Source organism: Ranitomeya imitator, chromosome 6, assembly GCF_032444005.1.
Source record: "Ranitomeya imitator isolate aRanImi1 chromosome 6, aRanImi1.pri, whole genome shotgun sequence".
NCBI classification, from domain to species: domain Eukaryota; kingdom Metazoa; phylum Chordata; class Amphibia; order Anura; family Dendrobatidae; genus Ranitomeya; species Ranitomeya imitator.
This window is the reverse complement of record NC_091287.1, coordinates 562,227,387-562,239,808: the sequence shown is the minus strand read 5'-3', so window position 1 is coordinate 562,239,808 and position 12,422 is coordinate 562,227,387. Positions and strand designations below refer to the sequence as shown.

The 12,422-nt window shown below is 43.4% G+C and overlaps 1 protein-coding gene across 1 annotated transcript; it reads left to right on the top strand.

Moving 5' to 3' along the window:
* Positions 1 to 73: 73 nt before the first annotated feature.
* On the top strand, positions 74 to 2,152 carry TIGD5 (tigger transposable element derived 5). The gene has a single exon (XM_069732027.1). It carries the CDS (start codon positions 275 to 277, stop codon positions 1,919 to 1,921), a length of 1,647 nt encoding a protein of 548 aa, XP_069588128.1. The 5' UTR covers positions 74 to 274; the 3' UTR covers positions 1,922 to 2,152.
* The last annotated feature ends 10,270 nt before the right edge of the window (positions 2,153 to 12,422 follow it).

The window sequence follows — 12,422 nt, the reverse complement described above, 5'->3', positions numbered from 1 at the left end:
GCGTAGTATGCCCAGCAGCGTTGCTGACATGACGCGCATGCGTGCGGGTATTTGTGTCTCTCCCTGACTGGACAGAGTTTGGGCTCTAAGGAGGGGAGGGGTCAAACAAAAGGAGAGACAGAAGAGAGACAGGGTTCTGTCATCACAGCTGGGGCATCTGTGGCAAGGCAGCGGGCACAGCCTGGCACCCCATCAACATGGCAGTAAACTTATGGCATGGCGGGAGCAGACGAACTGAGTGACCTTCGTCTCATCTGTGCCTGCAGGTATCACCATGTCGTGCCAGGGAGAGCAGATCCTGGGCGATGCGGAGGGCACACAGACCCTGGTGAAGATGGCATTTCGTAAGGCGTACTCCATTAAAGACAAGCTGGAGGCCATAGAGAGAGTTAAGAATGGCGAGCGCCAAGCCAGCGTCTCCAGAGATTTCGGGGTGCCGGGGGGAACGCTACGAGGGTGGCTAAAGGACGAACAGAAACTGCGATGGTTTCTGGAACAGCTCGGAGGGGACGTGGGGACGCAGCGGAAGAAGATGCGTCTCGCCAACGAAGAAGAGATTGATCGTGCCGTATACTCGTGGTTCCTCACTTTACGACAACAGGGCATTCCTCTGTCTGGGCCGATAATCCAAGCCCAGGCTGAGATGTTTGCAAAGCAAATCTACGGAGAGGACTGCACCTTTAAGGCGAGCCACGGCTGGTTCTGGCGTTGGCAGAAAAGACACGGTATCTCCAGCCAGCGCATCTATGGCGAACCAAAAATGAGGTCGACAGATATTGACCCGGTTCTGGTCTACCAAGAAGAAGAACCTGAGACACCGGTGAATGATGGTGGCTATAGTGATGAACAGATCTACAACGCCAACATTACTGGATTATATTGGAAGCTCCTTCCAAACCAAACACAAGATGTGGTAACAGACAAGCCGGGGGGCTACCGGAAAGTGAAGGACAGTCTGACCATTCTCTTGGCCGCCAACCTTACAGGCAATCACAAGCTGAGACCATTAGTTGTAGGAAAGCTGCGGGATCCACCAAGTCTCCGAAACAAAAATCATGAGAGACTGCCAGCCACCTACAAGTTCTGTAAAACCGCACGGATGACTCTAGATCTTCTCCGACAATGGTTTTTTGACGAGTTTGTACCCAGAGTAAAGCGTTATTTGAGATGGTGCTCTCTCCAACAGAAAGCGGTCCTCCTCATCAACCAGTGTCCTGGAAGCCCTCCCAGTAAGGATCTTCAGACCCCCGATGGCAGTGTGCGAGTCTTGTTCCTTTCCAAAACCACTAGAAGCAAGGTCCCATCCATTGACCACGGAGTCATCTCGTCCTTCAAACTCCTGTACAAGCGGGAGCTCCTGCGGTTGATGCTGTCTACTGAGGGTTCTCCTTCAGATTTCCTCAAGTCCTTTCTGCTGAAAGACATGATCTTCCTTTCTGGCCAGGCGTGGGGCATGATACAGGCCGGAAGCATTGAGAAGTGTTGGCTCTATGGTCTCAAAGCTGCTTTCGAAAGCAGTGACCTGACGGACACAGTTGGTGATGACTATAACAAGATCTTCTCAGACTTGACCAACCTGGTCACTCTGGTTTACAAACATTTAGCCCCAGAGGATGTTGCGGAGTGGGTGCACATTGATGACCCCATCCAGGCCATAGAGGAATCCTTAAAGAGGCGAACCATAGACAATGCTTGTGACAACAAAGATGTCCGTGAAGATGACGAAATAGAGCATGACCTAAACCCATCAATGGCCGAGGCTGTCCAGGGGTTGGAGACTGCGTTACGATGGTTTGAAGCCCAGGAGCCACAGAATGTGTCCCCTATAGCAAAAGCGCAGTTGCGTTCATTAATCGTCATGACGCAACGTCTTCAGGAAATTAAATCAGAAACCAAAGGCGCCAACTATGGCAGCTTCTAACTGATGGTCTTAGCGGGCATCATAGATTTGGAAATGTATTTGTAGGTAGACTCTAATAGATATATACGATCTATACTCCCCAGTGATATGCATCCTGGTGTCCTAGTGGCTCCTCAGGAAATATTGCACTATGTTTTACCAGGTTGACCTGTTTAGCTGTAATTTGAACATCCGCATTATGGCGTGTTTTGTCGACGCGGATATTTCTGTCATAAAATTTAATGCGGGAAATGTTTTAACTTTTTTTATATATTTTAAAGTCATTATACAAATTCTGATAGCCAATGAAATAATTGAGATATTTGATAGTTAGATCCCAGAGGTAAAATATCTGATGTGAGGGGCCATATCTAAAGGCCCCCATACACTGATGCAGACATACACATTAGTCCATCTTGCTTGTTCTAGGCTTTCAGCCTGGCCTTACATGTCACCCAGGGCCATGAACGTACAAATCCTTCTGGGAATATTCATCAAACAATAGATTTCCGTTTGAAAAAAAAAAATGAACCCAGCGGATGACTGTCGGCTAAAATAATCGTTCGCTGTTAGGTTTCTCCCGAACGAACCATCTTTTTGGTAGAAATTGTTCATTTTCATAAGCTTTCATTGGTATGGGTGCCTTAAGTCTATAGGATAGCAACATCTTAATGATCAATTTCTATGAAAATGAATGATCAGTTTAGTTGACCGATCACAGATCGTCGTTGTTTGAAATTAAGTCGGACATATTTGACTTTTACAGGCGAATGTCAGACGAAATATCGTTTGCCTATGAATAATCTGTCATCTGTTCGTCGCCAAGTGATTAAAAATGTATGACCAAGGTTGAAATACTGTAACGGGCAATATGGGTTAGAGTCTGTATCTGTATGGTCACATCAGCCTTACAATTGTCCAGTCAGCCAGAGGGGAATTCTAGGTCTGTGGGATAATATCTTATATATGTGAGATATTATCATGGCCGGAGGGTATCATTGGTAAGTAAAGGTAATATCTCAGATCTGTAAGGTAATATCTCAGTATGGGAGGTAATATCTCATGACTGTAAGGTAATATCTCATGTTTGTAAGGTAATATCTCAGTCTGTGCGGTCATATCTCATGTTTGTAAGATAATATCTCATGTCTGTGAGGTAATACATCTGTGAGGCAATATCTCATGTTAGTAAAGTAGTACCGTATATCAGATATCTGAGGTAATATCTCATGTCTGTGAGGTAATATCTTATGTCTGTGAGGTAATATATCATATTGTGAGGTAATATCTCATCTGTGAGGTAATATCTCATGTCAGTCTAGTAATATCTCAGATCTGTGAAGTAATATATCAGATCTGTGAGGTAATATCTCATATCTCTGAGGTAATAGATCTGTGAGGTAATATCTTATGTTTGTAAGATAATATCTCATGTCTGTGAGGTAATACATCTGTGAGGCAATATCTTATGTTAGTAAAGTAGTATCTCAGATATCTGAGGTAATATATCATGTCTGTGAGGTAATATCTCATGTCTGTGAGTTAATATCTCATATTGTGAGGTAATATCTCATATCTGTGAGGTAATATCTCATGTCAGTCTAGTAATATCTCAGATCTGTGAAGTAATATCTCAGATCTGTGAGGTAATATCTCATGTCTGTGAGGTAATATCTCATATCTCTGAGGTAATAGATCTATGAGGTAATATCTCATGTCTGTGAGGTAATATCTCATGTCTGAAGTAATATCTCAGATCTGTGAGATAATATCTCATATCTGTGAGGTAATATCTCATGTCTGAAGTAATATCTCAGATCTGTGAAGTGATATCTCAGATCTGTGAGGTAATATCTCATGTCTTGTGAGGTAACATAGTAACATAGTTAGTAAGGCCGAAAAAAGACATTTGTCCATCCAGTTCAGCCTATATTCCATCATAATAAATCCCCAGATCTACGTCCTTCTACAGAACCTAATTGTATGATACAATATTGTTCTGCTCCAGGAAGACATCCAGGCCTCTCTTGAACCCCTCGACTGAGTTCGCCATCACCACCTCCTCAGGCAAGCAATTCCAGATTCTCACTGCCCTAACAGTAAAGAATCCTCTTCTATGTTGGTGGAAAAACCTTCTCTCCTCCAGACGCAAAGAATGCCCCCTTGTGCTCGTCACCTTCCTTGGTATAAACAGATCCTCAGCGAGATATTTGTATTGTCCCCTTATATACTTATACATGGTTATTAGATCGCCCCTCAGTCGTCTTTTTTCTAGACTAAATAATCCTAATTTCGTTAATCTATCTGGGTATTGTAGTTCTCCCATCCCCTTTATTAATTTTGTTGCCCTCCTTTGTACTCTCTCTAGTTCCATTATATCCTTCCTGAGCACCGGTGCCCAAAACTGGACACAGTACTCCATGTGCGGTCTAACTAGGGATTTGTACAGAGGCAGTATAATGCTCTCATCATGTGTATCCAGACCTCTTTTAATGCACCCCATGATCCTGTTTGCCTTGGCAGCTGCTGCCTGGCACTGGCTGCTCCAGGTAAGTTTATCATTAACTAGGATCCCCAAGTCCTTCTCCCTGTCAGATTTACCCAGTGGTTTCCCATTCAGTGTGTAATGGTGATATTGATTCCTTCTTCCCATGTGTATAACCTTACATTTATCATTGTTAAACCTCATCTGCCACCTTTCAGCCCAAGTTTTATTACCAAGAGGTAATATCTCATATCTCTGAGGTAATAGATCTGTGAGGTAATATCTTATGTCAGTAAAGTAATATCTCATATCTGAGGTAATATCTCAGATCTGTGAGTTAATATCTCATGTCTGTGAGGTAATAGATCTGTGAGGTAATATCTGTCTGTGAGGTAATATCTCATGTCTGTGAGGTAATAGATCTGTGAGGTAATATCTGTCTGTGAGGTAATATCTCATGCCTGTAAGGTAATATCCCAGATCTTTGAGGTAATATCTCATGTCTGTAAGGTAATAGATTTGTGAGGTAATACCTCATGTCTGTGAGGTAATACCTCAGATCTGTGAGGTAATATCTCAGATCTGTGCGGTAATATCTCATGTCTGTAAGGTAATAGATTTGTGAGGTAATATCTCTTGTCTGTGCGGTAATATCTCAGATATTTGAGGTAATATCTCATGTCTCTGCATTAATATCTTATGTCTCTGAGGTAAAATCTGTCTGTAACGTAATATGTCTGTGAGGCAATATCTCAGATCTGTAAGGTAATATCTCAGATTTCTGAAGTAATGTCAGTTTCCTCTGTAATATTTAATTGTAAGATAATATTCCAGATCTCTGAGGTAATATCTATGGACGGATAATATCCCAGGTCTGTGAGGTAATATCTTGGTGTACAGGATAGTCTCTCCTCACGTGGCCGAGATCTCACCATCCTACATTATAGCATTACATGTCCCAAACGGCATAGTCCTACAAAATCTTCTAGAGGGTCACAGGTTGTGCCCTACTACAGTATCATCTCCTCATATATACCAAATTGCACCCTCCTTCATTATATCATCACACGTCTCTGATGGCAAAGTCATACAGTATCATCTCATGTTTCTCAGATTGCCTCCTTCATACATTATCTCCTCATGTGTCCCAGATCATGCAATATTTTTTCATTACACGTCCAGATCACGCACTCCTACAAGATCAGCTCTTCACAAGTCCCAAATCACGCCTTCCTGGAATATCATCTCATACATTCCATATCACACCCTCCTACAATATCTACATACAGTGGGGCAAAAAAGTATTTAGTCAGTCAGCAATAGTGCAAGTTCCACCACTTAAAAAGATGAGAGGCGTCTGTAATTTACATCATAGGTAGACCTCAACTATGGGAGACAAACTGAGAAAAAAAAATCCAGAAAATCACAGTGTCTGTTTTTTTAACAATTTATTTGCATATTATGGTGGAAAATAAGTATTTGGTCAGAAACAAAATTTCATCTCAATACTTTGTAATATATCCTTTGTTGGCAATGACAGAGGTCAAACGTTTTCTGTAAGTCTTCACAAGGTTGCCACACACTGTTGTTGGTATGTTGGCCCATTCCTCCATGCAGATCTCCTCTAGAGCAGTGATGATTTTGGCTTTTCGCTTGGCAACACGGACTTTCAACTCCCTCCAAAGGTTTTCTATAGGGTTGAGATCTGGAGACTGGCTAGGCCACTCCAGGACCTTGAAATGCTTCTTACGAAGCCACTCCTTCGTTGCCCTGGCGGTGTGCTTTGGATCATTGTCATGTTGAAAGACCCAGCCACGTTTCATCTTCAATGCCCTTGCTGATGGAAGGAGGTTTGCACTCAAAATCTCACAATACATGGCCCCATTCATTCTTTCATGTACCCGGATCAGTCGTTCTGGCTCCTTTGCAGAGAAACAGCCCCAAAGCCTGATGTTTCCAACACCATGCTTTACAGTAGGTATGGTGTTTGATGGATGCAACTCAGTATTCTTTTTCCTCCAAACACGACAAGTTGTGTTTCTACCAAACAGTTCCAGTTTGGTTTCATCAGACCATAGGACATTCTCCCAAAACTCCTCTGGATCATCCAAATGCTCTCTAGCAAACTTCAGACGGGCCCGGACATGTACTGGCTTAAGCAGTGGGACACGTCTGGCACTGCAGGATCTGAGTCCATGGTGGCGTAGTGTGTTACTTATGGTAGGCCTTGTTACTTTGGTCCCAGCTCCCTGCAGTTCATTCACTAGGTCCCCCCGCGTGGTTCTGGGATTTTTGCTCATCGTTCTTGTGATCATTCTGACCACGGGGTGGGATTTTGCGTGGAGCCCCAGATCGAGGGAGATTATCAGTGGTCTTGCATGTCTTCCAGTTTCTAATTATTGCTCCCACTGTTGATTTCTTCACTCCAAGCTGGTTGGCTATTGCAGATTCAGTCTTCCCAGCCTGGTGCAGGGCTACAATTTTGTTTCTGGTGTCCTTTGACAGCTCTTTGGTCTTCACCATAGTGGAGTTTGGAGTCAGACTGTTTGAGGGTGTGCACAGGTGTCTTTTTATACTGATAACAAGTTTAAACAGGTGCCATTACTACAGGTAATGAGTGGAGGAAAGAGGAGACTCTTAAAGAAGAAGTTACAGGTCTGTGAGAGCCAGAAATCTTGATTGTTTGTTTCTGACCAAATACTTATTTTCCACCATAATATGCAAATAAATTGTTAAAAAAAACAGACAATGTGATTTTCTGGATTTTTTTTTCTCAGTTTGTCTCCCATAGTTGAGGTCTACCTATGATGTAAATTACAGACGCCTCTCATCTTTTTAAGTGGTGGAACTTGCACTATTGCTGACTGACTAAATACTTTTTTGCCCCACTGTACACATCCCATATCGAGCCCTCCTACAATATCTACACTGTGTTCCAAATTATTATGCAAATTATATTTTTCTCGGATTTTCCTAAATGGTCGGTGCAAATGACAGTTAGTCTAATAAAAGTCATCACCCGTTAATTATACATCGAATTTTATTGAAGAAACCTCCCAATGATAACATTATAATCTCCAAAATAAATAAAAACTCAAAATGCACTGTTCCAAATTATTAGGCACAGTAGAATTCCTATGCATTTGATATGTTTTAAATAACTGAAAATGCTCATTTGTGGAACTTGCAGCATTAGGAGGTCACATTCACTGAACAAAACAGCTATTTAACTCTAAAACTTCCTAACAGGCCAAGTTACATGTAACATAGGAGCCTTCTTTGATATCACCTTCACAATTCTTGCATCCATTGAACTTGTGAGTTTTTGGAGAGTTTCTGCTTGTATTTCTTTGCATGAAGTCAGAATAGCCTCCCAGAGCTGCTGTTTTGATGTGAACGGCCTCCCACCTTCATAGATATTTTGCTTGATGATCCTCCAAAGGTTCTCTGTACGGTTGAGGTCAGGTGAAGATGGTGGCCACACCATGATTTTATCTCCTTTTATGCCCATAGCAGCCAATGACTCTGAGGTTTCTTTGCAGCATGAAATGGTGCATTGTCATGCATGAAGATGATGTTGCTTCTGAAGGCACGTTTCTGCTTTTTAGACCATGGAAGAAAGTTGTCAGTCAGAAACTCTATATACTTTGCAGAGGTCATTTGCACACGTTCAGGAACCTTAAAGGGCCCTACTAGCTGTTTCCCCATGATTCCGGCCCAAAATCATGACTCCTGCACCTCCTTGCTGACGTCGCAGCCGTGTTGGGACATTGTGGCCTCCCGCAACCATCCATCCATCTGGACCATCCAGGGTTGCTCGACACTCATCAGTAAACAAGACTGTTTGAAAATTACAAACACTGGAGAAAAGGATGATACACAGGTCTCAATTAATATATAAACATACCAATTTTTATTAATAAGAATAAAAGGCAAGGATATTAAGGGACAAGTCACACAGGAATTTTACACAAAAGGGTGCAAACAAAAAGCCACGCAGGGACCGAAAAGCTGCTGCCAAAAAGATTATAAATCAATAAATTGTATGTGTGGGCTATATTGGACTAAGCTAGTGCACAGTCCTCATATTCACAGTATATTTACCAAGCAATTACCATAATCTGTAACCCAACACATACTATTGAGAAACTGACCATAACACACATTACAGGTACCATCACACTCAGCAACTTTGCAACGAGAACGACAACAATCCGTGACGTTGCAGCGTCCTGGATAGCGATCTCGTTGTGCTTGACACGCAGCAGCGATCTGGATCCCGCTGTGCCATCGCTGGTCGGAGCTAGAAGTCCAGAACTTTATTTTGTCGCCAGGTCGGCGTGTATCGTCATGTTTGACATCAAAAGCAACAACGCCAGCAACGTTTTACATGGAGCTAACAACCAGCGAGAACGAGAAGTGAGTCGCCGTTACGTCACTGGATCGCTCCTGCATCGTTCTGGAGTTGCTGTGTTTGACGTCTCTACAGCGACCTAAACAGCAACGCTCCAGCGATCTAGTTTAGGTCGGCTCGTTGTCTATATCGCTGCAGCGTCGCTGAGTGTGATGGTACCTTTAGTGACAGTCAGATACCTTGCAGCAGTAATATAGCCAGTACATGAAAAGTCTGCAAAATAAAGAGTAACGTACTATTACCGGTAAAGGCAAAAAGGCAGGTGCAGCTAGGTCCGTGCGCGTTTGCCCTGACGCGCGTTTCGGACCTTCCTTCTTCGGGGGACCTCCGAAGGAAGGTCCGAAACACGCGTCGGGGCGGACGCGCACGGACCTAGCTGCACCTGCCTCCTTGCCTTTACCGGTAATAGTATGTTACTCTTTATTTTGCAGACTTTTCATATTACTGCTGCAAGGTATCTGACTGTTACTTAATGTGTGTTATGGTCAGTTTCTCAATAGTATGTGTTGGGTTAAAGATTATGGTAATTGCTTGGTAAATATACCGTGAATATGAGGACTGTGCACTAGCTTAGTCCAATATAGCTCACACATACAATTTATTGATTTATAATCTTTTTGGCAGCAGATTTTCGGTCCCTGTGTGGCTTTTTGTTTGCACCCTTTTGTGTAAAATTCCTGTGTGACTTATCCCTTAACCCCTTTCTGCCATTAGACGTACTATTGCGTCCATGTGGGGTGGGCTTTACTTCCCAAGGACGCAATAGTACGTCATGTGCGATCGGCAGCGCTCACGGGGGGAGCGCCGCCGATCGCGGCCGGGTGTCAGCTGTTTATCGCAGCTGACATCCGGCACTATGTGCCAGGAGCGGTCACGGACCGCCCCCGGCACATTAACCCCCGGCACACCGCGATCAAAGATGATCGCGATGTGCCGGCGGTACAGGGAAGCACCGCGCAGGGAGGGGGCTCCCTGCGGGCTTCCCTGAGCCCCCCGCAGCAACGCGATGTGATCGCGTTGCTGCGAGGGTCTCACCTCCCTCCCTGCTCCCTCCAGCCCCGGATCCAAGATGGCCGCGGATCCGGGTCCTGCAGGGAGGGAGGTGGCTTCACAGAGCCTGCTCAGAGCAGGCACTGTGAAGCAGCCTGCACTCCTATCAGATCAGTGATCTGACAGAGTGCTGTGCAAACTGTCAGATCACTGATCTGTGATGTCCCCCCCTGGGACAAAGTAAAAAAGTAAAAAAAAAAATTTCAAATGTGTAAAAAAAAATAAAAAAAAATATTCCAAAATAATGAAAAAAAAAATAAAAATATTATTCCCATAAATACATTTCTTTATCTAAATAAAAAAAACAAAACAATAAAAGTACACATATTTAGTATCGCCGCGTCCGTAACGGCCCGACCTATAAAACTGGCCCACTAGTTAACCCCTTCAGTAAACACCGTAAGAAAAAAAAAAAAAAAACGAGGCAAAAAACAACGCTTGATAATCATACCGCCGAACAAAAAGTGGAATAACACGCGATCAAAAAGACAGATATAACTAACCATGGTACCGCTGAAAACGTCATCTTGTCCCGCAAAAAACGAGCCGCCATACAGCATCATCAGCAAAAAAATAAAAAAGTTATAGTCCTGAGAATAAAGCGATGCAAAAATAATTATTTTTTCTATAAAATAGTTTTTATCGTATAAAAGCGCCAAAACATAAAAAAATGATATAAATGAGGTGTCGCTGTAATCGTACTGACCCGAAGAATAAAACTGCTTCATCAATTTTACCAAACGCGGAACGGTATAAACGCCTCCCCCAAAAGAAATTCATGAATAGCTGGTTTTTGGTCATTCTGCCTCACAAAAATCGGAATAAAAAGCGATCAAAAAATGTCACGTGCCCGAAAATGTTACCAATAAAAACATCAACTCGTCCCGCAAAAACCAAGACCTCACATGACTCTGTGGACCAGAATATAGAAAAATTATAGCTCTCAAAATGTGGTAACGCAAAAAATATTTTTTGCAATAAAAAGCGTCTTTCAGTGTGTGACGGCTGCCAATCATAAAAATCCGCTAAAAAACCCGCTATAAAAGTAAATCAAACCCCCCTTCATCACCCCCTTAGTTAGGGAAAAATTAAAAAAATGTATTTATTTCCATTTTCCCATTAGGGCTAGGGTTAGAGTTAGGGCTAGGGTTAGGGCTAGGGTTAGGGCTAGGGTTAGGGCTAGGGTTAGGGCTAGGGTTAGGGCTAGGGTTAGGGTTAGGGCTAGGGTTAGGGCTAAGGTTAGGGCTAGGGTTAGGGCTAGGGTTAGGGCTAGGGTTAGGGCTAGGGTTAGGGTTAGGGCTAGGGTTAGGGCTAGGGCTAGGGTTAGGGCTAGGGCTACAGTTTGGGTTGGGGCTAAAGTTACAGTTAGGGTTTAGATTACATTTACGGTTGGGAATAGGGTTGGGATTAGGGTTAGGGGTGTGTCAGGGTTAGAGGTGTGGTTAGGGTTACTGTTGGGATTAGGGTTAGGGATGTGTTTGGATTAGGGTTTCAGTTATAATTGGGGGGTTTCCACTGTTTAGGCACATCAGGGGCTCTCCAAACGCGACATGGCGTCTGATCTCAATTCCAGCCAATTCTGCGTTGAAAAAGTAAAACAGTGCTTCTTCCCTTCCGAGCTCTCCCGTGTGCCCAAGCAGGGGTTTACCCCAACATATGGGGTATCAGCGTACTCAGGACAAATAGGACAACAACTTTTGGGGTCCAATTTCTCCTGCTACCCTTGGGAAAATACAAAACTCGGGGCTAAAACATATTTTTTGTGGGAAAAAAAAGATTTTTTATTTTCACGGCTCTGCGTTATAAACTGTAGTGAAACACTTGGGGGTTCAAAGTTCTCACAACACATCTAGATTAGTTCCCTGGGGGGTCTAGTTTCCAATATGGGGTCACTTGTGGGGGGTTTCTACTGTTTAGGTACATTAGGGGTTCTGCAAATGCAATGTGACGTCTGCAGACCATTCCATCTAAGTCTGCATTCCAAATGGCGCTCCTTCCCTTCCGAGCTCTGCCATGCGCTCAAACGTTGGTTTCCCCCAACATACGGGGTATCAGCGTACTCAGGACAAATTGGACAACAACTTTTGGGGTCGAATTTCTCCTCTTACCCTCGGGAAAATACAAAACTGGGGGCTAAAAAATAATTTTGGGGGGAAAGATTTTTTTTTTTAATTTTCACGGCTCTGCGTTACAAACTGTAGTGAAACACTTGGGGGTTCAAAGCTATCACAACACATCTAGATGAGTTCCTTAGGGGGTCTAGTTTCCAAAATGGTGTCACTTGTGGGAGGTTTCTACTGTTTAGGTACATTAGGGGCTCTGCAAATGCAATGTGACACCTGCAGACCATTCCATCTAAGTCCTCATTCCAAATGGAGCTCCTTCCCTTCCGAGCCCTCCCATGCGCCCAAACAGTGGTTCCCCCCCACATATGGGGTATCAGCGCACTCAGGACAAATTGGACAACAAATTGTGGGGTCGAATTTCTCCTTTTACCCTCGGAAAAATACAAAACTGGGGGCTAAAAAATAATTTTTGTGGGAAAAAATTTTTGTTTTATTTTTACGGCTCTC